At 43.5% G+C, this 27,108-nt stretch overlaps 1 protein-coding gene across 3 annotated transcripts in view; it reads left to right on the top strand.

The window, feature by feature from the left end:
* Positions 1 to 27,108, top strand: part of GLI3 (GLI family zinc finger 3) — a 284,176-nt gene that overhangs the window by 74,532 nt on the left and 182,536 nt on the right. For 2 of the 3 annotated variants that reach the window (XM_036864314.1, XM_036864315.1), the window contains exon 3: positions 19,361 to 19,603. In XM_036864314.1, the coding sequence (XP_036720209.1) occupies positions 19,361 to 19,603 (243 nt within the window). Of the gene's footprint in view, positions 1 to 15,620; positions 15,684 to 19,360; positions 19,604 to 27,108 lie in introns of those variants that run through there. The other variant, XM_036864316.1, reaches the window with a different exon arrangement.

The following is a 27,108-nucleotide window of genomic DNA, read 5'->3' as shown; positions in this document are numbered from 1 at the left end:
AATATGCCACAATTGACAAATCCTTCCTACCACTGATGGCCACTGGCAGTTTCAAACGTTTGGTTACAAATGGTACTGCTACAAATATTCTAGTTCATGTGTTTCGGCACCCCTGGTGTTGGGAGTGGAGCTGACATTTTAGCAAACTTTCATGGGCTCACATGCTTCTTTTGTCCTCTCCAACTACCTCTCTTGAGCCAAGTACAGAGCAGCATGGACTTGAAATGAAAGTGTTTCTGTTTTGTCTTTTCTTGCTGTTCCTTTTAGTAAGGATGCGAGTAATGACGTTCCCTTAACAAGGTACTGATATAAATTGTGGTTAATCACTGTTGACTTCAGCCTGGGCTCTCATCTCTACATGAAGAAATACATTTTCCATCCTGTTATTTTCTTCTTCATCAGTCCTTGACTCACCCTACTAAATGGAAGGTTCAAATTGTCTTAAGTGGAAAGAGTTTATTAATGTTATCGGTCTTACAAGCAACCTCTCTCGGTTTACTAGTTAAATGAAAACCACATCTTTGGGGCAAGAAATTGGATGGAGGCCATGTGCGTGCGTGACTTGAGGTTGAGATGTACCAAATCTAGATCACACTGCTGTGTGATCTTCTGGTAGAATTAAATAAAAGGCATTAAAAAAATTTATAGCTGCCTTTTACCAGCTTTATGTCTGATTTTTTTTCTCTCTCTAGATTCTTTGGCTGACATGAGTTTTGAAGTTCTGCCATATTCACTTATCAGCCTATGGCAAATGCAGTCCTACCAGAGTGAAGATGAAAGGCTGAGAATTTAAAAAAAAAAAAAATTCCATGTGCTACATAAAAATGCCCTACCTTTTAAGGAATTGGAAGAGTTACCTTTATTTCTCTTACCCCTCCCTTGCTCTCTCTCTCTTTTTCTCTGAATGTGTAGAAAAAGGTTAAATTCTTAACTTGTTTTTGTTAGTCTTTAATCCATCAATTGTATGTATATCTATTTGACGGTCATCAACGCTTTCCAAAAGACATCTAACATGACAATTCAATGTCTCAAGGTAGGCCAAAATGTTTGTTGCTGTATTTCCAATGTTGTGGGTATCTTTGTAAACTACGAATCACTTTGTATTTCTCTCATCTGCATGGGCTAAATTTTCATCTCCACAGCGACTCCCATGAGGTGAATATTCAACGCATGAAAAATCTCAGCCAAGTCTGGGATAGGGTAGTTCGTATCCGTTTCTCTTGCCCTTAGTCTGTTTGCGTATTTTCATCCTCCTTCCTTTAGTGTCCTCAGTGTTTTATCTGTCATTAAAGGACACTATCCTTAAACTGATGAATAGCAAGATAATGTTCTTCATTGACAACCTGGCAACAGTAAACAGGGGCTTAAAAGAATCAGAACCAGCCCCTGGCAAAAGGCTGCCATAGGTGACTCCCCTCTGTCGCTCACTCCCTTGTTTGTCACCCCACCCTGGTTTGGAGCTGTGTTTTTACTTTTGGCATCTTGTTTCTTGGGGTCCCCTTGCCAGGGCCCACATGGACACCCCAGTGTCCTTTCCTCTGGGGCTTGATTCGTTTTTTTTTTTTTTTTTAATATTTATTTATTTATTTGGCTGTGCTGGGTCTTAGCTGCGGCACGTTGGATCTAGTTCCCTGACCAGGGATCGAACCCGGGCCCCCTGCATTGGGAGCACGAAGTCCTTAACCGCTGGACCACCAGGGAAGTCCCTGGGGCTTGATTCTAATCAGATAGATGCTGAGCTGCCAGGCCCTGGAAACGTCACTGTAAGACAGTACCTGCAAGTCCCACCCCATTCATTCAATTATTTATTCATCCCCAGAATGATGCTCTAGCGCCTGTGGTATGCCAGGTGGAAGAGATACCAGAGCTAGCAAGATTCAGCCCCTGCCCTCGAGGAGCTTATATTCTGGTGATGGAGATGTACAAGTATATAGCCCATTGCAGAATAGTGTGAGAGATACCTTGTAGGTGTTGGCTGGGGAGGGAAGCAGCCTCAGAGGATGGGGAAGGAGAGGCCTGAAGGTGGTCCCTTTCACTCGGAGCCCTTATTCAGGCCCGGAAGTTTGGGGTTGGTTGTGTAGACACCTGAGCTTCCTGGAAGGTTTGTGAGCAGAGAAGCGACATGTGTTTCTAGAAGGTTTTTAGGCATTGGAGTGAGGATCATCAGGACTTTTAACGTTGCTTCGGCTTTCAGAAATCCCCAAAGAGTTTGCTTTTGCACTTTCGAAATTAAGTTTGAATACACGCAATTTTAGGATTCGCAACATTTCCATTTCCCAGTGCTTTTGTATTTTCGTCTATGGTTTGAAGCTTCTTTGCAAGACTGGGTTTTACTTTTTTGATTGAATTTTTCAGAATGTTAGGCTGCTCAGTAATTTTATGGACTCTACTTGCTCACTTTTTTCAAATAAATTTATTTATTTTTTATTTTTGGCTGCGTTGGGTCTTCATTGCTGCCTACGGGCTTTATCTAGTTGTGGTGAGCGGGGGCTACTCTTCGTTGTAGTGTGCGGGCTTCTCTTGCTGAGGAGCACGGGCTCTAGGTGTGCGGGCTTCAGTAGTTGTGGCACGTGGGCTCAGTAGTTGTGGCTCACGGACTCTAGAGCACAGGCTCAGTAGTTGTGGCACAGGGGCTTAGTTGTTCCGCGGCATGTGGGATCTTCCCGGACCAGGGCTCGAACCCGTGTCCCCTGCATTGGCAGGCAGATTCTTAACCACTGAGCCACCAGGGAAGTCCCTACTTGTTCACTTTTAAGGGGACTTTTAGGTGTTGCTTTCTGCGATCAGCCTGGCAGAGCACAAAAGAAGTTCAAGACTTGATACCACCAGTAACTAGATTTCAATGAGACTAGGCCTAAGCCTGGCACAAGTGGGGAAGGAGAACCCCACATGCACCAGCAGTGTATTTTGATTTAATGACATGATAAATTGTACAGCTCATTTATATCTTCATGACCTGATCATTGAAATTAAGCTAATTTGTGACTTCTGCTTTCTCACTTTTCATTGTTTATGTGGAGAAATGATTCCATATTTGGGTTTCAGGAATATGTATTTATGAGGGGGATATTTTAAAAAGTAATCCTCCTAGGCCCCATGAAACTCTTGATGTTTTTGCAAATTATTTCAACTCTTAAAACTTTCAAATAGAACAAATAGCAAGACACTTCACATTGGATAAGGAAGTACTTTACCAAAACTTTTGGTGGTTTCTGTGGTTTCTATAGTAGGGTTTTGCTTAAAGCCAAAGATCTTCAACTCATTTGCTATACCTGTCAGGAACTGCAATCTATGAGTAAGCTTTAATTCCTTCATCATTTCATTATTGCTTTCTCTTGCACTAATAAAACTGCTCCTAGAATGTGGAGTTTTACTGCATAAATCTAAACCTGTTTTTAGATTTCATAAGAAATGCATTGAAACATGGAAGTATGTAACCATATTAAAACGCCACCTTTCAAAACTTTGTAGTGCAAGTGTATGTACAGGTTTTTTTTAGTGATTATTTTCTGTTTATGCTATTAAATTAGAACTTACATTTTTACACACACGTTGATTTTTCACCCCACAATGAATTTCAAGTCCATCCAGATAGACCCATTAAACGAATTTACAAAGGCCTGGGATATTCACATTTTGGAGCCATTCAAATTTATTCTTTATTTATTCGTTTATTTGTTTATTTAGTTATTAAAGTGTAGTTGATTTACAATGCTATGTTGGCTTCAGTTGTACAGCAAAGTGATTCAGATTCTTTTCCATCATAGGTCATTACTAGATGTTGAATATAGTTGCCTGTACTGTACAGCAGGTCCTTGTTGTTTATCTGTTCTATATATAGTGGTGTGTATCTGTTAATCCCAAACTCCTAATGTATCCCTCACCCCTCCTTTCCCCTTTGGTAACCATAAGTTTGTTTTCTATGTCTGTGAGTCTCTTTCTGTTTTGTAAATAAGTTCACGTTCAAATTTAAAAGATGGAAAAAGACAAGTACACAAAGGTTACTTGAAAAGAGTGGGTGGAAGTTTGTGTTGAAGCATCAGGGCAGAGAGGAAGCCATTAAATTGGCCAAACGAGAATTGTTGGAAACCTTACAGACAAATTCAGGAGTCAAGTGCAAGCTACAGAAGGTCAAGAAAAAGAGACGCTGGGGTCAGGAGAGTTTAGGATTATTGCTCGGTGGTTCTGGTGTATACAGAAGAGAGATGGTGTATTGGATAGAGGCGGTGTTGGGTCCAATGAAGACTTTGTCGGAGAAAAGCTGAACAGACAGAGGCAGCTACACGGCAGAGGCAAGTTGGTGATGCGGATGAACATTCCTCGCCGGCCCCGGGAGGGGTGTGACAGTCAAGGGTGAGCTGGAAGATCACTCTTCAATATGGGGCAGACAAGGAGCAGAATGAAAGGAAAGGCAGGTTCGTGGAGATACACACCTGTCTTGGTTTTATTCCGAGTAATTTATGAGGCCCTTGGCAAGGAAGACCATGGCCTGACTCTTACAGAAAGAGGTCAGTATTGCACAGAATCAGTGTTTGATGGAAGATCCATAATTTGTGAATACTGCTGTTATTGGACAGGTTTGTGGTGTAGCGTTGGAGATTAGGTTCAAAATATAAAAAAGTGTTTGCTTCTTCCTCTTCTCGACCACGCCTCCCCAGGAGTCCAGAGCCAATAATCCATAGGAAGGAAGACGAATAAAGATGAGCTTCCTTTACTCATTGCTCTGTGAGGCTGGCTGCTTGAGAGCCCAGGGGAGGCAACTTCTCTCTGGCTTGAAGTCGCAGTGGTTGCTAACATTCTGTTGAATGAACTGTGAGATGCATTCATTTTATAGGGAGGGGATATTACATTGGCTAGCTGGACCATACTAGGATTTTTCTTCCTTTCCCTACAAAAGATAGAATAGACTAAAGAGACCCAATAGAATTAATAAAATTGTCCAGGGCAATAAAAGTGCCTGGATTATATGTTTTGGTTGCTGTTTCCTGCAGCCCTTCTTGAGAGCTTTAGTAGAACTGGACCAGACAACGAGAAGAGGATGGAAGAAATTTTATCTGAATGGCTTGGCAGGAAACGTAAAGATTTTCTGCCAAGAAAGAGGAATTTCCACTTGTGTCAGCAAGATGTGAATGAAAGAAGAAAGAAAAGTGCAAAAAGAAATAAACAAAAAATCATACAGGTGCCTTCAAACCCCAAGGCACAAGGTTTTGGAGCTTCAGAGTCATCGTTAATACTATGCTGTTGAGTTGAATGTATCCCCGAGGGGTTAGAGGGAAGTTGACCAGCCTCTTTGAAAGTCTGAATTAGAGGAGACTCAGCAAAGACTTTCCCAAACCGGATCTTGTCCAAACCTCCTTCAAGAATGTCTGCCTGGTCTATACGCCCACATCCAACAGCTGAACGAGCTCCTTTTCCTTTCCAATAGTCTCCTCCTGACATTGACTTAACTGTCCATTGGTCTACAGCACCAACCCTGTGGCCTGTGTTTCTCTTCTCAGGTGGTTCCAAGTCTAGAAAAATCACAGTCATAATGGCTGCGAGGGCAACAGCCATTCGTTTTTACTGGTCTGTTTTGCTGGGACACACGGGCACCTTGACGTGGATGCGTCTGTATGAATCCAGTGTAGAGAATGGCTGGCCTGGGCCACTTTGCATGCTTTGTGTCAACTCAACCAACCCTATACCCCCTGGATGCAATTTCTCACACAAGTTGCTGAAACACTTTCTCGGAACCCTGACTGAATTTGCTTTTGCCTTTTGATTGGGAGATTCCCAATTTGGTGGGAACAGGAAATCTCCAAACTTGATGCTTGCAGGTTCCTCCTCCATCCTTATTAGCAAAAATACGTGCCAGTCTGGGTCATCCCGCCTTCAAAAACAGATCAGTAGGGATTATATCTGGCTCAGCAGAGGGCACGTTCCCTTGTATTTAAAAAAGGCACATTAAGTAGCTTGATGTGTGGGAAATGACCTCTGTCACCTTCAGCTTTCAGGGAGAGTGTGGCAGTTTTGACCGACATGTACTTGTTTGGTTTGTGATTGTTCTGAAAAGAACAAAACTCAAACAACTGCAGACACACCCTAAGTTGGATAAGGAAACCGATCTTTAATCACACACATCTCAGATTTTTTTATTTAAAATTCATTACTTATCCCAGTGCTTAACACACTGAGAGAAGGAAAAGTCAGGAAATGTTTTCTACCTTAAGGTTTATGAGAAAGGCCCAAATCCTCTTTTCCCCACCATATACATTGTCAGGTTTAGAATTATAGGGAACTGATTTGATTGCCAGCTCACTGACTTGGGACTTTGGGGAAGTTCATCTCTCTAAGCCTGTTTCCTTCACCTGTAAAGTAGGATGATGTTAGTACCCACCTTAAGGTTTGGAAGCATCAATACTATTGCTTTGAAATGGTGCTGCCTTATTTTTGGTATGTATTTCTCAGGTGTGCTTCATCATTTCACTGATGGGTGTCCTGAGATGGGCAAGTCAGGGGATGGCACACTTTTTCTGGAAAGGGCCAGCTAGTAAATATTTTAGGATTTGCATGGGCCCTTCGGGCCCTCTGCTCTTATAGGGATAAAGCAGCCACAGACAATACGAAAATGAGTAAGCCTGGCTGGGTTCCCGTAAAAGTTTATTCATGGACACTGAAATTTGAATTTCATATACTTTTCATGTGTCATGAAATATTCTTCCTCTTTTGAATTCTTTTTCAGCTATTTGAAAATGTTCAATCCATTCTTAGTACACAGGCCATGCAGAAACAGTCAGTGGGTGTAAGCTGCCGACAATCATCCTAAGAGAATTTGCCTGGTCATTTTTAGTATTGTTCATGGAGAAACAGCAAATGTATTTCTTGGGAAGGTTCAAGTGTCTCAAGTCATTGTAGCAAACCAAGTAGAGAAGAGATTGATATTTTCAATGTAAATTTCAAGCAGGCATACTTTGTAAGTGTTGATTATGGGCCTGATCCAAGATACATTAAAAAAGTGGGTGAAAGAGATGGCCAGTTAAATTATAGGTCATTAACTTGGATCTTCTTTGTGGTTGTGAAACAGCGATTGCTCTCTCCCAAGACCTCCAGCCTGGTGATTGGTAATGGCTCATTTTATATAAGGGGAAGCAGCAGCCCAGAGAAATTCTGTGACTTGCCTGAAGTTCAACCAGTGTAACAGTAGAATCAGTCCTGGAAACTCAGCCATCCACCTCCTGACCCAGGGCACTTGCATCCCACTGTCCTGCTTTGCATGATTATCAAACAGATAATGAGGAGATTAGTGCTGGTACCCGGCATTCATAAATGCTATAATTTATAAAGATCCTTTTCATATTTTGTTTAACCCTCAGGAAACCCTGGCAAGTAAGCAGGGCAAGTTTTATTGTCTGCCCGTTAAGTGAGGCAACTGACAATCCGATATAATTTAAGTTACCCAGGGTCACACACCCATGAATGCTAGAGGCAAGTCTGGGACCTTGGTTTTCTAACTCCTTTTATTATACCATGTTGCCTTATTATATATACGATACGGCAGTTGATGTCATTAATATCCAAACATTGAAAAAATAAATTGAAAAAGAAATAACACCCTGCCCTGGTTCCAGCCCCTGGCAGTGATTTTTAAGTGGAGGTTTGTGTTATGAGAATTTTTTGCTTTCAGAATGCTGCACGTGCCTCCTGTAAAAGGTTGAATTAAATGATTTTAGTTTTGGTAAGTGGCCCATGTAAGTTTATTATTTATTTATTTTGGTACTTTTTGCTTCAGCTCGTTTGGCTAAACGAAGCACTGCTGTATTTTTATTGCATACCCCATCATTAAAAGAAATTGAAAAGACCCTTGTTAGTTTGAATATTGCATGGATGGAAATATATCTGGCACTTTTAGGAACGGTTACAATTCCTAATAGTGCATTTTAAGGAGTCTGGTTTTGTTCTTGATTAAAAAAAAAAAACTTTCTGAAATTTGCTATAATTCGATAACCATCTTTCTTGGGAGAGAGGGTCTCAGCTCACTGTGACCCTGGTTTTATTGACTTATTCGGCATTCCCTTCCAGCCTGTGGGAGGGGAAGTATACTCTGGGGCCGCGTGACGGGCCTTTCATTTGTTGGTAAATAATCCACGCAAAGCTGCTTCCAAGCGCAAGTTTTCCCCTCTTTTCTATAAACCATATGCTTCTTTAACTATTCGACTTATGCCCCTTTCCATAAACTACATACAGCTTTAACTCTTGGCACTATTGTTAACTTGAACACAAACCAAATACTCAGACGGCTTCTGGCATCTAAGTCCGCAACACAATCCCCCAGAAGATGGTGGTAAACATTCCTTTGCACAAATAGCTGTTCAGAACCTGGAGACCCTGGATAACAGGTCCTTTGGTTACAGACTGAAGTCTCCTTTCCTGATAACTTGTATAGGAAGAGGTAGAATAATTTTAACAATGATGATCATCTTCACCTATACGTATAAGGAAATGACAAGCAAATCAGTGCTCAGCTTTCAGAGACTTTATAGTAGACACTTTGCAGGAGTTACTCATCATTGATAATAGATGAGAAAGTCCCGAAGACCTGGCGCTTACCTGAAGGATGGCTTGAGGCGGGTTGCTTAAACTTATTAAGCCTCAGGGTATTTACCTGAATAACTGGGGTGATGGGACTGAGTACCTGGTAGACTGTGAGCAGCCAATGGGATTAATGCCTTTGCACTTGGCACACGACCTGGCTTTTAGCACAAGCTCAGGAATATGAGCAACAGCCATGGTTTAATGATAATTTCTAATGCACTTTCCCTTTATACCTTTCAGGGGGTGCCCTGGTGAAAGCTGAGTTCCCAAGTTTAGCAGGAAGTGATGTTAGGGCATTTTTGGTACTTGTTTGGAAGGCGCTCGTGTATAGATACAAAATAATTAAAAAGTCGCATAGTTTTAAATAAATGAATTTATTGACATCTCCATAAATCCCAACATCATTGTAAGGTGTTATTAATGCATGTAAAAATAGCCTAGCAGGCACTTACAGTCTTAAGAGGTGGGATAAGTAGTTTAAAACAAGACTACAGGAGATAAACTTGTGGGATAATTTTTCAATATATGTGTACTTAATTTGGACTTCTCTAGAGAATTATTGTGAAGGTCATGCTTAGGATAGAATTAAAACCAAGAGTAAAAGAAATCGGCTATATCTGCAGTCTAAAGTGGTTGGGAAATATAGAAACATAAAGGAAAAATAATCCATAGAAATATTTTCATGCTATCTTGGTGCATTTTTTAAACTTAAAAAAATTTGCATAGAAATAAATATATATTTGTCTTCCTCCCTTAAAATATTTGGAGGCATGGTAGTCTAGTGGGTGAGTGGACTCGGAATTCCAGTTCAGGCTCTGCCTCTTTCTAGCTGTGTTTTCTTGGATAAATATGCCTCAGTTTTTGTGTCTGTATAATGACAAGCACAAGAGTATTTACCTCATAGGATTGGCACGTAACACCTTAGAACAGTACTTGGCATTCAGTAAAATCCTTTCCTACGTTCATTAAAATGCTTGATTGCACTGTATTTAATGATATAATATTCCATCCTATCATAAGATAATGGACCTCAATTTTGTTCCTGAGTTTTCCCTACTGTAAATAACACTGTGATGAATATCCTTGAACATACATTGTCTTCTTTTCTAATTTTTTTCCCTTAAGATACATCCTGGAAGTGGGATCATTTGATACAGCCGATTATGGAAATATTTTAATAGTGTGAGAAAGTGACTATCCTTTTGTATCCTCCCTAACACTCAATATTATTGCTTTTGCAATTTTACTGTAATATTCCTCATTGTTTGGGGGTGCAAGCTTTATTAGCAAAGGGCTGTAAGTTCCTTTAGGGTAGTAGTTAGTCTCCAGTGTAGCAGAATCCAGTCTGCTACCTGTTTTTGTACAGCCTACGAGCAAAGAATGGCTCTTCACATTTTTAAATGTGATGTGAAAATTACATGAAGTTCAGATTTCAGTGTCCGTAAATAAAGTAGTGGGACACAGCCATGCTCATTGGTTTATATCTTGTCTGTGGCGGCTTTTATGCTGCAGCGGAGTTGGATGGTTGAGAAGTTCGCAGACGTATGCTAGGGCATTGATCAGAATTCAAATTCAAATTTATTTTATATTTCTTGACGCTGAGTAGAGAGGTCCAACAGCCAAATCTTTAAGTGGGAGCTTTAGAGTCTGACTGCCTGGGCTCCAGGCTCTGTTTGTGAACCGGCTGTGTAACCTGGGTACGTAACCCAGCTTCTCTGTACCATAATTTTCTTATCTGGCAAATGAGCAGAATGACAATGTCTTTCTGATCAGGATACAGTGAAGAGTAAGCAAGACAGGTGAGGCCCTCCCTATGTCATAGTAAGCAAATATTAGCTGGATTTCACCGGTACATGGTTAATGGATTTGAATTGGTCGGAAGAATGAGTGAGACTAAAATTACTTGTATTTTGGAAATGTAGATGAATTGGTCTTTTGTTTCCTTAATCGCTTTTATTGGGACTTCTTGAATATAAAAATGTATTCCCCTGGCGTTGGGGCATTAAGTTCTCCTGAATGTGTCTGGAAAGCTAGCAAAAGGACAGAAGAAAGGTCTGACTGTGTCCTGGTTTCTAGTCTCATGCAGAGGAGAGTGGGTGATTGGTGTCTGCCCCGTCCAGTTGGTCCGAGGAGGGGAGAGCAGCGGGGGTACCAAAGCATCCTGTCTTGGCTGTGACCATGAACATGGGCTTTGGGGGAGATCAGGTTTTGTGACCATTCCTGCTTTACTCATAGTATCTGAGCTATTCCTGGAAAGTGTTTCCCAAAGTTGCAGACCTTTGTGGCTAAGTAGCTAGAAGTAGGCTGACCTCTCTAGTAAAAGCGTGAAGAATCAAAACGTGGTATTTTCATTTGGATTTCTCGAATGCACATTTCATAACTAAGGTCAAAGTGGGCAGTGGCTAGAGGGAGCTTCTGTGGTTAGAAACGTGACCCGGGCAGCCCCTGGCCTTGCCCGGAGGCTGGGTCAGCAGAGGCAAGCGCCCTGGCACCATCCCTAATCTTGTCCCAGCGCGGGTGGAGCCTCCAGCTCCTTTCAGTACAGTAATGATATTCGCTTGATATTTAAATGCACTCTCTGGAGGGTCTGATTCCTCCCATGCAGTAAGCATGGTCTTTAAAATGTTATTAAAAATATAATACCACCATATGCTCAGGCTTTCTTATTACCCCACCTTCTAAAAACAAAAACCAGGCAACATACACACACCAGATGAAGCCAGTTAAATTTGTGTTCACCCCTGCAATTTAAAACATGGTGGAAAAGTTAGGAAATGGGACTTTGATGTTAGGGACGGGTCCAGGGTGGGCGCGAACCTGGGAACCACCATTCAGAAGTGCGGCCAGAAGAAGCTGTCACACACAGAGATTTTTTTTCCTGCCTACCTTTAAAAGAAGAGCAGGAATCCCCTGGAGGTCCAGTGGTTAGGACTCCGCGCTTCCGCTGCAGGGGGCATGGGTTCGATCCCTGGTTGGGGAACTAAGATCCCGCAAGCCGCCTGGTGCGGTCAAAAATAAAAAATAAAAATAAAAAAAAGGAAGAGCAGCCTCTGCGTCCTCCTGCTGGACAGGAGCTGGGGTAGATCTCCAGGGCGACCGATAGGCTTGGTCCCATTGGAGAATGCAACTGGCAGCAGCAGCCTGGACCCTCTAGCCTCGTGAACAGACATCGCACTATTTCTGTTATGACTGTGGGTTGCAGATGTCATTATGGAAAGTTAACTGTTCAGGTCTGTAGGTGCAAAGCAAGGAAGAGGGACTCTTCATTCTTTGCTTATAAAACACTCAAACTAAGTTCTCAAAGAAATCTCTAATACTTAAATGTTCCAGAGACCGTTAACTCGCAGATAGGCATAAATGCGCTCTTAAGCAGAAGGAAAAAAATTGGGGCCCTCCTGAGAATTTATTGTACTGCCTTTGATGTCACTAATTAACTCACTCTGTGTAAGCAGCGACTAGCAGCTAATGGCAGGCTAATAGAAGAAGCTTCATGACATTTCAGAATTCTTAACGCAAGGAAGGGTCTTCGCGAGCTCAAGGAAAACAAGGAAGATCTCTGTTTTATAGGAGAGCCTGCCCGGTACTCTCAGGGGCCTGTTTTGGTCTTTTTTTTTTTTTTTTTCTCTTCCCATGTACAGGCGGGGCTTGGCTAGTGCTTTCTGTCTGGAACTTTGAAAGCTGGTTAGTAAGGTTGGGTTCGTGCTGGGTGATACTGGACCAAGTCACAGCGACTCTTTCGCTGTCCGTGTCATTAAGGCTGAGAAGCATCCTCCCAGAGGTGGGCGGGGGTGTGGACCTCTGATCGGTGAGGGTTCAGAGAGAGGCACAAGGAAAGAGAATGGAAACCCTGTAGGCCACAGGGCATGCCTGGTGAGGCCTCAGATGTGAAGCTGGTGGTGTGATCGGCTCCTGATTTTCCAGATGGCAAGGAGCCCTCATTGTATGATCTTTTTAAAAAGGCAAGAGGCTGCTTGCTCTCTGCTGCCCTGGAACAGCCATGTCAGGTTTGCCCTTCAGTTTATCCAAAGTCTCATCTTGCTTTCTCTCCACTCTTTCTATCTCAGGAGCCCCCTTTGAAGCTGGGTGGAGCTCTGTAAGCTGAGTAGTAGGAAGTGAGGCCAGAAATTGCCTTGGGTTCAGTTGTAACCTACACTTGGGAGCAAATAGTTTCTGGTGAAGGGCTGGTGGGATATGGGTCAGTCTGGACTATGTTTTGTTCTTTGGCAAAAAGAACTCTAGAAATGTTAAAACAATTATGGCATTCGTACTACTCTGATGGAGGGCGTTTTGTACTTTCTCTCCTTCCCCCTTGGGATCTCCTGGTTGATGAAAGTGGGAAGAGAGAGCTACCCGTTAATCCTTGAGCCCATGATCTTTGAGGGAGGGTTGCCACTTGAATTTCTCCAAAGCTTCAAATCCCCCAGCAGCCCGCTCGCGTTGCAGGCCTTGCAGTCGGTTTAAAGGTTGCAGACAAAGCGGAGAGCTCTCCCCCATCCATCTGGGCCACTCCCTCTATCATCACTCATTGTCAATGGGAGATGTATGTGTAGCCGCATAAGGGCGATGTCTGACCCCAAGGGCATTGGAAATGTTCTTAGAGAAGGCATTGTTTACTCCTCCCCTTGGAAGCCAGGCTCTAAGACATTCTAGGGAGCAGCCTCTGGCTTAGGCATCACTGCAAGCAGGATGGAAAGAGGCAAGATTCTGCTTATAAAAACTACAGGAACTTCCCCCCCATCCCCCAACTTCCTGGCATAATTCTACGATGCTTACGAATGTACTTAGCCTCTTCTCTTTCATTTCTGATCTCTCTTTGGTCAAAGTCTTAGAGAGAATTCTGAAACAGGGAGGCGAGGACTTGGGTTCCATTGGTTTTTATTCAAAGAAAATCAGAATGTAAATAGCCACAGAAATAAAAGCTGACAAGATGCAACCAATGTATAATAGGAAAACATGAAATAATGCTCTTTCCAAACACAGCCGGGCAATTTCCTGGGAGGAAAGCAGAAAATGATGCTCTGTTTCTTGCTCGGAAGAGGAAGATGGGGCCCCAGGCTTGTGGGAGCACATTAAAAACTGCAGTAACACACAGATGCCATTGGTTGAGCCTCAGCGTGTGAAAGGGTGTGTGTGTAGCCTGTATAGGGCATGTGTGTGTCTTCACGCCTGTGGGGATAAGATGCTTCATGGTACTAAGACCCTGAGGTTGGACGTCTCACCATGGATTTGTCACTGGCACCCTCTGGGTGCTTCCCAGGAGTAGACTTAAGTGATAAAAACTTGATAGGAGAGTATCAAAGGTTTGAAAATGTCTGTGCATCAAAATGTAATTACTTTTTCCCCCCTTTTATGATGGTTATGGGGGTGGAGGCTGGGAGTGCATACAAGTGCCAGGTATCATTCCCCAAACCGCCTGGGAGCAGACCTCTTGTCCTGTTAACAGGACTTTGTGGCCTCAGTAAGGCGTGGCTGGGATTCCTCTTACATCACTTACTCATCAGGGATGTGGCTGCCTGTTTCTGATTAGGAAACTGGACCTAACACCTTGTCCTGCTGCAGCATTGGGTTCTGGTGAGGATCAAGTGAGATGATATAAAGATAAAGCGCTCTGTAGTGGAAAAGGATTATTTATTTTCTTAAGGAAGGGGGTGACGTCTGCTGGTGAGGGGTCAGGAATAGCCCTCTACGTGTTGATTGAGCCTCAGCCCTGTGTTTTAATCCATTTGAAGACGACTTGATTATATCGTTCAGTTTGGAAATGATGAGACTTCACAAACGCAGACCTTATTAAACACGGAAATATTATTTTCTTGTTCGAATCCCATTCGCCTCGAAATCTTTTCCGAGTCTGCAGTCTTTTTTTTTCCCCCCCCTTAACATTTTGTGGCTTCTGTCCCTCTCCCCAGCCGCCCTGTCTTTTGGGCTCACTGAAATCTGAGTGCCACTTTTCTTGGAAAACCTGATATTCTGACTTCAGTTTTGTAATTTAATGATGGAGAGTTTCCTTAGTAAACCAAATTTAGAGTCCTAGAATGCTTATCTTATATCCAGACCTTGAACATAAAAGGCATTTTATACCCGCAATTGTTCATTTAATGAGCAATTGCAGAGTGCAGGCCGGTTAAGGGATTGAGCTATATGCACTATTATTGCAAGAAGTATTCCGAAATACCAGAAATAGGACGTAAGCTCTGATCAGGGAGACTGCGAGCACAATTACCTTCTTTTCAAATCCTTCTGTGACACTGCAGGAGGAAAAAGGACTTTGAAACTTGAAAGGAAAGAGCTTGCTTTCAACCTCAAAAGCTAGGAGGAAAGGGCTCTGAAATTTGCTCTGAATTCCCAATTCACCATTAGCCTGTTTCTTCCTTTAGCCTCAAGGCATTCTCCGCTTTTTGAAAAGATGTTAAGAAATTCAGTCACAATAGAGAGCCTAGTTCTGAACGTGTTTCCCTCGGTCCATTGAGGTCTGGGCTCCAGCCTTTGTGTGGAGTGAATTGAGCTGAGCAGCTAGCTGGTTGGAGAGAGGTGAATGAGCAATCGCTGTGCAGTGGCAAATTCTGGCATAGAAAGAAGCTCCCCCTCTTCCTTTATTTTCCAGTATGCATTCCTGTACAACCCTGCTAGTGGCCATATGTGGCATCGAGCCTGTTCTTAAGTCAATACGGGATCCTTGGTTTATTGCAACTCTTGTTAAGTTTGTCTTGTAATTGAAGCTGCTGTTGACCTTGCTTGGGGACCGTTTGTAAAACCGTTTATTTAGCATAAACTGAAATAATAAACCCTCCTTCTCTCGGGCTGATTGTGATAGGGTGACATTAGTTTGATTTAATGATTAGCCAGCCTGACCCTTCTGCTGGAGAGAGCGGCTTGAATAGAGAGAGTTCACTCGGAAGCACTCAGAAAGAATACTAATGAGCTTGTTAAATTTAGCATGGCTCCAACCACTTTTAATTCCTCTAATGGGAGCAAGCACTGCCTGGGAGAGGGAGAGGGCCAAGGCTCAGGGGGGCAGGGAGACACCGAGAATGTTCCTCGAGGGTCTGCACCGCTAGAGAAAGCCCACCAAGAGAAGTTTGCAGAAAGTAGCTAGCCAGAGCCTGGGACGAGTTGTAAGTATTTGTTCTCTTTTGCTCTGTGTCTCCTGTGTCTTGGGGGAAGAGAGGAGTGATGCTGTTAAAACGGGATTTCAGGGAACAGCTTAAAATCCATGTTCATTTCAAAGAGGTGAGCACGTGTACGTCCCGGGAGTTCCTCGGCCGCTAATTCGGTCAGGGGGACAGGAGGTGTTCCTAGTTAGTCAGGCAGCGCAGGGTTTTACTTTTCTAACCGAAGAATTCTCTGAAACTGTTCTTTCCAGTCCGAGGCGAAAGAGCGCTTGTTTCCTGGGTCGCGAGGAGAAATCGTCCCAAGAGTTTGTGAGCGTGCACGGGCGTGTGTGTTGAGTCCTGCTTCAGGCAACACGATTACTTCCTTTAAACCGTCCCTGTAAACAGTCTCAGCAATGTTGGCCACGAAGCCACTTTTGAGTTTTGAGAGTTTATGGCACTAAGCGTGTCCCATGCCATGTGGGTTGCCTTTGGAAGAGCTTGGAAGATCTGGGACAGTTTCTAAAGTGAGATGCAGGGGCAGCTCTCCCTAGGGGGGTAGGAATTCCCTAACTTCCACTGGAGCACAGATCTACAGAAGGCAAGGGGGTCCCAAGTGGGATCCCGATGACAGTTTTGAAAATAATTTTCTCCTGAAGCTTTTAGTGAATTGCATGTCTCAGTGTGACCCCCGAGCTTGCAGCTGTTGAACAGAGAGAGGCATGAACAGTCGCCTTGTGTTTGGCTGTTCAAGTCCATTGGCAGATGCTTCTGGAGGACTGGGCTGTTTGCTTACATTTTTGCAGCCGACTTCTACTTGTTGCCATGGTGGACAGTATGTTTCTGTCAATAATTTGGCCTGGCGTAGCCCGTCTGCGCTGACTCTCAAACTTTATTGAACAACTCAGCTCAACTGAGCAAGATTAGACAGCTCTCGTCTTTCTGGCTTGCTGAAGTGGTTGCTACATTTATAAGAGCAGGCAGGAATATTGCTTGGAAAGTTTCCTTTCCACTGTAGAGTGCATGCTTTCAAGCCTCTTAGCTGTTTGTGTGTACTGTCAAGTTTTCATCTGAATGCCCCTCAGAATCAATTCAGTACACGAGATGAACTTCATGAAATAATCGTCTGCTGGAATTTTCTGGAGGGGGAGGGTAGGTGAAAATTTGGGAGCATTGACTCTTGTAAAAGTCAGTCTGATGAAAGTTTCCACGTGAAAAAAAATTCTGGCCTGCATTGTACTTTACTAAGGGAATTCATTCTTTTTTTCAGTATTAAATGTTTGAACTTTGCTGATTTCTTGTTATAATTTGATATTCACACATGTTGTGTTAACGCTCATGAAGAAAATAATTTTTAGCTAAAAAGTCACCCCCCGTTTCCACTTACCCCGCCCCACGACTTCCTTCTCCCACTGGTGGGGAGAAGGTGGGAGGGCTGTGATCAGACCATGCCAATTACTCAGTGATTCGTGAAGTTGGATTCAGATGCTCATCCGTAAAGGCATCGTGTCGAAGAAACGCACTCTGTTATAGGGATGCAGTTTTAAGAGAAGAAAAGTTAATTTCTTCTAGGAAGATTAAGTCAAGGGAATCCTGTTTTAAACCTGGAACAGATTAGTAGGGCTTGGTTAGTCATCTTGCCCAGAGAATGCTAATTATGTGTCGCAGCCCCATTTGATAGGGGCTTTCTGGTTTTCCAAATGAAGGTCCATTCTACAGAATTTGCACCTCAGTGCTCTACGGTTGAAATTGGAAATTTGGGCAGGCGCAAATTAGTGGAAAACATGACTTTGGTCATTTGTGCATTATAGGAATTTTTATAAAACCGACTAAGAGTTTTGAAGTGTTTTGACACCCTTCTGCTTTTACATCACTGCAAACCCTCATTCTGTAGTCTGCAACTTTACTGCTAATGAAGTATGAGAGTGGCCTAGGGCCTAAAAGTATTAGTCAGAAGGGAAAATTAAAATGTAGGGGTTTTTTTTTTTTTTTGAGTTTGTTTTTAAATTAGCAAAAGCATGGTTGGAATTGCTTTTGTAAAGATCAATGGGTGAAAATGTGGGATTGCACCATTTTCTTTTTTAGTAGTTACTTGATAGATTAAACTATAATTTATCCCATCATTACAAGGTTTTGGGGTGAGGATCTGCACAAAATAACACTAGAATAATGTTTCACAGTTATCCAGCAGTAGTCAGCAAAATTACTGTAAAGTCCAGAACATACCTCATTGCCTATTCAGTTTTGGAAGTCATTTGCTAGGCTAAAAAAAAAGAAAACGTTGCTTATTTCTTCAAGTCCCAAACATAGGCAGAAACATGAGAGTTTCTACTGGCTTTAGGTAGTTCGAATTATTAGTCATCACAAAACAGTAGTTGTTACTGTAGTTTGTATTTTCACGCTCATTCAAATTTATAGCTATTCTTCTGAATTTGTCAAAAGAGCTGTGAAACTGTTAAAGCATACGTTTTCTGTTTTTTTAGAGGCTCTCAGCCAGACATACCTGCTTTATGGGATACTTTGAAGAGAAGTTTGTGTGTTGAGATTAGATGAGTTCAAAATCTGCTCATCTAAATAGTACAACAGTATTATTATTTATACCCACATATAGTTTTTGTTTTTAGGATCAGGAACAGGAAACAGCTTTCAGATGAGGTGTCTAAGTAGTGTCCCACCAGCTTGGTTTCCATCAGCACTTATCTGCCAGAGCAGTCTGTGGATTAAACACAGAGCTCGTGTGGGCGTAGTTTAGAGTGTGTGTATGATTCTGACAGATGAATTGGTCCACTAGTTGTGGGTTCCGATCACCAGTTCAGTTTGATTTTATGCCTCGGCTCTTTGATCTGCTATTATAGAAAGGTCATCCAATCACATTGGCGGAGAATCATAGTGGACAGATGGAAAGTTCTTACAGATGAAAAGCAGCAGAAGTATTAGCGAGCTGGTATTTCAGCAAGCCATTGCTTACATGTTGGAAGTGATGTCTGGAGCCCACCAGAGCATGGATGTAGACCAGCGTAACTGATGCCCTCCACACCCATGGCCTCACCCCGTTTTCGACTTAGCTCTCAGCTCTGCTCTGTGGGCTGAAGCAGGAAGTGTCCTGCAAGGGGCACTGTAGGTTTCCATGATTGGCATCTTTATCCCTTGGAACCAATGGGTTTTCTGTCCCATGTCTGGCTCTGTTTAATCTCTCAGTGGGTCACAAATCTGACTTAAAAAAACCCCCAAATCACAAAAACTTTGGGATCGCTTTCTAACGGGTCCTTTTCTGAGGAACAGAGGTCCCTCGCTTCCTAGATCACCCGGAGGCCTGGCTTCCTCAGACCAGGGGAAACTGGACATCCACAGCCTCAGGCTGGTGAAACTTCCAGTTCCATGTGGGACCCGCGGGGATACTGGAGAGTCCCCGCTGAGCCTCCCTGGCAGATTCGGCTGTAAACCGGGGATGAGAATTTGCTGACCCCCTACATCTCAAGTGAATAGGCTCATTTCCTGCTCCCCTTCCTCCTTCGATCTGTATCTTGGACCCTCATTCATAAGCAGTTTTGGCTTGAGACCGTCCCGTCGTGGTGTAGCTTTCAAAGTTGCCAAGAATGAGAAATAGGCTTCTTTTGCGGGGGGGAGATGGATGGAAAGGGAGCCCTAGCTGATGGCTTCTCAGAGTGCTCACAGAGTTTCCACTTCCCTTCCTTCTTCAGAGGATGAAAGTCCTGGACAGACCTATCACAGAGAGAGAAGAAACGCAGTCACTATGCAGCCTCAGAGCGTCCCGGGGCTCGGCAAGATCAGTGAGGAACCTTCGACGTCCAGTGACGAGAGGGCCTCGCTGATCAAGAAGGAGATCCATGGGTCCCTGCCCCACCTGGCCGAGCCCTCTGTCCCCTACCGCGGGGCTGTGTTTGCCATGGACCCCAGGAACGGCTACATGGAGCCCCACTACCGTAAGTGGTCCCCTCCCCGTGGCACTTGCTGTAGGAGCTACGGCCGGCTCTGCCTGTGTGGGCGTGTGTGGGCACGTGTGTGCGTGCGCTTAATTAATGAGGTATTTGGCATGCATTAATTTATACAGTGGAATTTATACAAACGTTTAATTTACTGTCTGCTTTACTTCTTACTTCTCCCACATCCTGTCCGTTCTTTTTAGGGAAAGCCATCTCCTTCCATCCCTAAGCAGCTCAGGCCTCGGAGGGGGCTGGAGGGCTGCCGTCAGGAAGGTGTCCATCTGTGGCTAATCCACATGGACCTTTCCCGGGAACTAGAACCAGATTTGCTCCGCCCAAGTAGATGCTGCTGGAGGAAAACTGGTAGAGGGGGGCAGTTATGGAAGTGGGAGGCATTAGCAGATGTCTTTAATGGCAGCCATTCCCCGTTTCAATGATTTGTGTTTGTTTGTTTGTTTGCTTCATTGTTGAGGAGGAACAAACCTCTTCTAACCAACCAAGGCTGAATTCCTTCCTATGGAAGATTTTTCTATGTGTTCTACTTTCTTCTGCAATCAGCAGACCAGAAGACCTCGGAAAGCTCCTTTTACATCACTCAGAAAGTTTAAGAAATTAATTAGGGCTCCGAACACACCTATACAATGGTTTTCTCCCAAGGCAGAACGTAAAGGAAAATATCTAAGGGTTCAGTGTATTTCTGGCCTGGTTCTAGTTAAAAAAATGTAATTCAGTGGTGGAGTAATGAAGTTCATATCGAGATGCCCAGGCGAGCAGCTCTTGATTACAGATTTATCACCTTGCCAGGATACAGACCTGCTGTTTAACCTTCCCGGCTCCGGCTCCAGTTGATCCATCGCGCTCCAGGGAGGGGGGACTGATTTGTGTTTCCCTTTTTCCACATCGTTCAGAAATTTTAGTGTTTTAAGGCAAAAGGTCATTAGCCAGATGACTGATGAGTGAGGACAGCTGATTAGTGCATGTTTTTTGGCTCAAGAAAGTGCCCAGGATAAAAGCTAATTTCATCCCTTCATTAGTTGGCTTGAAGCAGAGGGGAATGTTCACTCATCAGGGTGCAGATCAAAGAGCTTCGCACAACCTTAAGTCTCAGTAAATGCTCCTTCTTCCTCCCCCCAACGAGAGTATATTGTTGGTAAAGATGGAAGATACATTATTTTCTTCAGTGGAGGGAGATTTTTTTTTTAAGTGGTCAGAGGCATGGAGGAAAAGGTTTGGCTTCTTGTTAGCTTTCAAAAAAGGCTACAACTTCTCTGTTTAAAAAGTGCTTATCGGCCCTGTGGCTACAGTTGTTACTTTTACAGATACAGAAATAAGGAGGAGGTGTAATGTGTATGTTCCTTTCCTTCCCTCATTAGAGGTTTCTTTCGTTTTATTTTATTTCTCCTTTATTTTCGGAGTGAGAGTTTACAACAGTGTGGGTAGGGTTTTTCTCCGAGCGCATTCCTAAGTTTTCTACATTGTATTTTTGTGGATGGGTCTGCATTAGATCTCATCCATGCAGAAAATTGGAGGGACTGTACATACTCTCGACCTATATTAATATTCCCGGAGAGTACGCTTACTTTTGAAAAACGATCAAGTCCAGATTATTCGCCACACGTTCCCTGCCTTGTTTTTGCCCTTCGATGGGAACACAACTTTCCAACTCTCCCCATCTCATATTTGTGTTGTGTTTTCGATTCCAGATGCCCACTAATTGGTGAGGTAGTTAATTGGTCAGGACAGCTGCCCGAAGTAGGCAGGTGACTGCTAACTTTCTGTCTGTGCCGTCCAACTTGCAGCTTGCTCTTGGCCTATTTGTTCTAACGGTTTGCCCATTGAATTCTCTCCCCGTCATTTGAGGGGCCGGGATCTCTGCACACCTGAGGCCCTCATCCCCTCTCGGTGGTCCATGTGTGCAACCCCCCCATCCTGGGCCTCCAGTGGAGTACGAACTAGCACGGGGCATTGGAGAACTCTTGGTGGCTCTTGGAACTGTTCCTTGTCACTGTGTTTAGGGGACATCGCACCCATAGGTTGGTTGTGCTTCAGCATTTCCCACTGCATTTTCAAATCACTATTAAAATCACACGGTAATTTATAAGCAAGGTAGGTTGTCTGTCACCAAACGGCAAGTGCCATTTTGACCCACCCTCCCAACGTACTCACTCAATTGGACATGAATAAATGCTATCGTTACATACGTCATATGGATGGGGAGACCTAGGGATTACACAGATTTTAGCTCAGCAACTAGGGCACTCAAGTTCCAGCCTTGCCACCTACTGGCCGTGTGACTGTCGCCAAGTAGGCTTGTGCTCTCAGGTCCCTCTAAGGATCCCTTCCTAACTGTTGAATGGGAGTGATGTAAGACCCCCAGCCCCATGGCGTCCTTGTGACGATTAAGCGAGACAATGCCAATAAAATATTGAGTACAATCTCTGGCTCATGGTGACTGCATCGGAATCATTACGGTAGCCGTTTCTCCTCTGCCTCATCTTCCTTCTCCTGTTCCTCTTTCTTGCTCTTCCTTCCGTTCCAGCGTCATCATCATCATCTGTGTCCTCACCACCATCTGTACGTGATGCGTTCACTCTCCAAACCGACGTGTTTTTTTATCAGAGTTGCAGTTGTGTTCGGTTCAGTGCAGACTGGCTTTTCTCTGCCAGACCTGCTTTCCTCCCTCCCTGAGGTCAGCATCTTCTATAAATACAGATTACAGATGGAGTGAGTTGTAACCCTTAGGGAAAGGGTGTGCGGTTAGCGAGGGGTGCCGTGGCCCTCTGAACAGAATCCTTTCTCGATGAACCTTAGTGGACAGACTATCATTTTTTTCCTGTTTGGGGAGTAGAGAAATTTTAAAGCTTTTACGTGAGTTGGAGTTTTAACCTTTTACATTCCTAGCAGAAAGTGTTTTATGTAACGAGTACAAACTTAATACATGTGGAAAAATTAAAAGTATAGTGTTAGGTGTTCATGGTAAATAATTTAAAGATGTCCTAAAACTAAGCCTCAAGGGGTCAGTAGGATATGACTTTATTTTTTCTAGAACCGTGTTGGATTATTTAATCTTCTGCCAGTATAATGAACATTTTTTTAGGTACCTTGTAATAATATTTATCCACCTCACCTGGATTTAATTATCCAGATAAACGACCGATGGGAAGCTGAAACTGACACATCTTCTAAGAATCTTTTAGTGTGTGAGAAAAGTACCCTCTTTTTAAAATGAGACGTAAAAGTTTGGCCACGTTTCTTTACCTTGTCTCAGTCGGCAGCCTTGTCAAGAACATAAGTTCACTGCAGACCCTCGGTAGCTGACGGTTCAGAACATCTTTTCAGGCCATTCCCTTTTCCTTTGAGTCGTCTGCCAGCCCCACCAGACCGTCGGAGAGGAAAGACTCCTCTAATCCAGTGTATCTGGGCATGTGAACTCTCACAGTAATTCCTGCGTTTCTCTGTGGTTGGAAAACGCAGACGTTCCAAGATGCCTAATTTGTGCTTCTATATATACTAACTTTGTATTTCTAACGTGTGGGCAGGCTTCCTGTAAGACCGGAAAAGGGAAAATCGCTTTTCCCCTCAGAAGGACATCTGTAAAATTTTTATTGCACAACACTCTGTTATACTTGGGTAGGCAATGTTGCATCTTCACAAATTGCACTTAGGCGGGATTCAAAGTATTTTCGGTTTTGTGGGTTTCACTTAGAAAAAAAGAAAAAGAAAACCCCAGGATAGCGGGCACTTCAAACATTTGCAACATGTGTTTGGAATAAAATCCTCACTGGGGGATTGGGGGGTTTGTCTCGCCAAGGGTAGCTGTGGATGGGGTGTATGTCAAGGCAGGAAAGTTGATGTTCAAGCTGCATGGCTCAGACCTGGGGCGGTGCTGACAGGCTGGCTGGTGCAGGATCACTAGCGCTTTATAATTGGGGAGAGCACGGGAGGGGCCAGATTCGGGGAATCTGACCTACTTGTCCTGGAGTCAGGATAAGGATCCCCATCTCCCGGCCCAAAGATTTCTCAGCAGTTTTATTCTGCTCCTGCTTCATCTGTAGCCAGATATTTCAAACCACCATCACCACCCCCCCCCACCCCCCGCCTTCACTTAACCACTGTGCATTTCTTCTTTTATAAACTTACAAGGCAGGTGACATAATAGTTAAAGCATTCCTGTACCCTGGCCGACACTTAACTTTTATTCTCTTCCCCATTACAGAAAACATGTGTTGCATTGTCTTCTATCTCACTGTGCAGAATCCAGTTTTTTAACGGTCCCTGCAGGGGTCTTGGTGGGGAGTTTCTTGGAATCACCAGTCATGTCATACAGATCCCCTGCTGGTTTTGTTAAAGGCGGGGAGGGTTTAGAAAGATGCCCCCTTTTCTAAAATTTCAGGTCTCTTTTACAGTTTTATAGTTGTGTGAAGACTGCTTTCCTTCTGCCCCCAACTGCTCCCAAGCAGTAATTCCTCCTGGAAAATATGATTCATTCCTCCATGTAAATGCTTTGATTGAAAACATACCGCTGGTATTCTTCCTTATGTTTCCCAGCTCGGATGACAGAACTATTAGTTGCTAATTAGCAAAACCTGAGGAATTAGCTTAAAGAAAAGAAACTGAATTTTTAATTGGCTGGCATTTGTCTTCTGTGCAAAGCTGATGTGCTGAGCCCACTTGCCTTCTTATGTGCTAAAAAAAAAGGGCATGGAAGATGTTTCTTCTACCTGTGTGTCTTTATATTGGGTGACTTTCCACACCCTTTAGAAACACGTTTTCTAAAGTGAGGGGAAGGGAAGAGGTGTATTTTACATATTTAATAGACGTACCTGCTCACATTTCTTTTACTCTTGGAGTGTCATCTGGAGGCTGTGAAAGAGAAAGACGCCTACGAGGCACAAGTGAACAGTTTGGTGTTGACCAAACTGCAAAGGCAGTGACAGTTCCCCGAACACACAGTTCTGTTCTCATCCAAGCTGTCGTTTCCGTCTTTGGAAAACAGTTGACAAGCCAATCAGGAGTGTTGGGATTGTTTTTTGTTTTTGTTTTTTTTCCCCTTGAAAGCTAGAGGGTTTTACCAGAAAGACTGATGTTGGGTCATACTCTGGGGGCTTTGCTAGGTGTCTTGTATCCTGGGCTGGTCGTCTTGAATTGTAGGGAAGCTGGAGTGGGGAGATGCAAGCAAGTCTAGGAAGTTTTGCAAAACCTACTCCTGAGCTTAAGAATAGCTCCCTGCTAATTTTTGTCCTCTTAGAAATTCAATGTCAGGATCCAAGCTTTCTTTCAACAACCTGGAGGTAATGTTTTAAGACCAGCAACAGTGAGCCAGTTCCACAGATTTTTTTTTTTTTTTTTTTTCAGAGCTGCATTGCAGTGCACCTCTGCAGAAAGCGGTAGAAATTTAGGGATCATTTTTAGGGGGCTCCAGATTCCACTCTCCCGGCTGAATCTTGACTACTCTCATACTTGACGTGACTGTGATTCCACGCATGGGTCTTCTGAGATAACGACTTGAAACTGGGACCCAATGCGGAGAGAAGCACTGTGACCTTTGGAAAAATGAGCTATTGATTTTACCCATTGAATTACTTATTGGGACATACTTATTAGAGGGGACCAGGGAGAAGCCTGAAGGCCATTCCTCCAGGAGAGGAATAGAAAGGCAAGGCAAAGGGAGATCATGTTCTAGAGAGAACGAGTTGGCCTGTTTGTTGGTGCTCTGGCGCTGCCCTCTCACCCTCTGTTGTCCAAATAGTGCCCCCTGCAGGCAAGTCTGGCTCCTGACGTCCACTGCTCAGGCCGCCCTGCTCACACTGTGGTCCTCCCAGAATAATTCTTGGCTTTCCTCCTCGCCTTCAAGTCCTACTTATTCTTTACTAAAGATGCACTTCCTGTGAAAGACTTCTCTGAGTCCCATCTCACAAGGATATTTTCCTACCCTGCACTCCAAGTTCACGTGTAACTCTCACCCTGAAACACATCACACATCCATTTTATAATTCACCCATTATATGCAACCTCTGATCCACACTTACTCCCCTCCCCCATCCTTTCTGAACGAACGTAAGCAGGGTTTAAAGTGTTTATAACACATTTATACATTTATAAACATCAAGCACATTTGCTTCTGCCTACCTATAGCACATCTAAAGCTGCCAGGGTGCTCCGACGAGGTGGGATGTGGTACTTTGGAGGAGATTGACACTTTGCTCCCGGAGTTGGATGAGGACCAACTCATTGTAAACACCACGGGATTCTCACAGGAGATTCACCCCTCCTGTGTGTTTTGAAGCCTGTCTAAAATCGAAGGGGTAGGTATCTTTTCCTGTAGTTAAGGTGAGCATGATATTTGTTTTCCCCTTTAGCAAATTTCGGTGATTCGTCTTATCTTCAGTAACCTCTAGGCAAGTCATGATTTCGGTAACATCTTTCCCACTCGTTAGTGTGCAAGTATGCGTGTAATCCATGGTAATGGGATCCTCCATCGACAAATAGATTGAGATCATGAATCCAGTTGTTTAAATATTCCGTGGAATTATTTTCCTTTTCTAATTTGGCCACCCGCCCAACACCCAACACAAGCGGCAATGTTTTTAGTTGCTTATGATTTCTTTCCCTCCCCCCGTCCCTCCCTCCTTCCTTGAGAAAAAGCACAAGAAACACAGCAATGCCTGCCATTTCATAGCCATGTGCTAACGGCTTTCCAGCCTATTTTCTAACAGAGGCAACATTATCCTTGGCCCCCTCCTCCTTTTTGTTGTATAATTAAAGAATGTTACCTTTGATGTCTCTTGAAAGCTGCATCTCCTGCCTTGCTTTAGCTTTCTTGATCTTGTACCTATAAATCTGTGCTGTATCTTCATCCTACTTAGTGAAAGGGCTGGATTTTTCTCTTTGTGCCTTGTGCAGTTTGGTTTAATATAGGGCAGCCGATCTGGCATTTTATGGCTCTGTCCTTCTTACGTTCTGATAGAGTTTGGATTCTTGTGGAACTCTTTGAAAAGCATCCAACCTTCAATCCTTTTAGCTTTTACATGTGGGTCTCTACATTGGGTCGCTCCTAAAATGCATTGTTCTTATCTTCCTAATATCTTCTCTTCTTTGGGGGGCCTCCTGGCTTTTTGTTAACCTCAGTTTTTGATGAGTTTCTTCCTCTCAGAAAAAAATGAAGAAAGTTCTTGACTCATTGAGCTGTTTGTATTTTTGGTTCCCCTGTCAGTCATTTGTTAATGAATCATGCTTACTGAGCATCTCTTAAGTGCTAACAAGTGTTGGATAGAAAGAACAAGGTCATTGCTTCCATGGAGCTTCAGGCCAATGGGACAATAAGACAAGTAGAGAAGCCCTTGCCTAAAGTCAGCACAAAGGATGTATCATAAAAGATAGATGCAGGGCCCCTGAAGAGAAGGTAACACACATACCTCACCCTGACTTGATGGGTCAGGAAGGCTTCCTGGAGGAAGTGACGTCTCTACCTGTGATAGAGAGGTAGAGAGGAACGTTTTTGAAGG

This window comes from Balaenoptera musculus, chromosome 9 (genome assembly GCF_009873245.2).
Source record: "Balaenoptera musculus isolate JJ_BM4_2016_0621 chromosome 9, mBalMus1.pri.v3, whole genome shotgun sequence".
NCBI lineage: Eukaryota > Metazoa > Chordata > Mammalia > Artiodactyla > Balaenopteridae > Balaenoptera > Balaenoptera musculus.
Note: the sequence above shows the minus strand (reverse complement) of the source record. Positions and strands in the feature narration are given on the sequence as shown.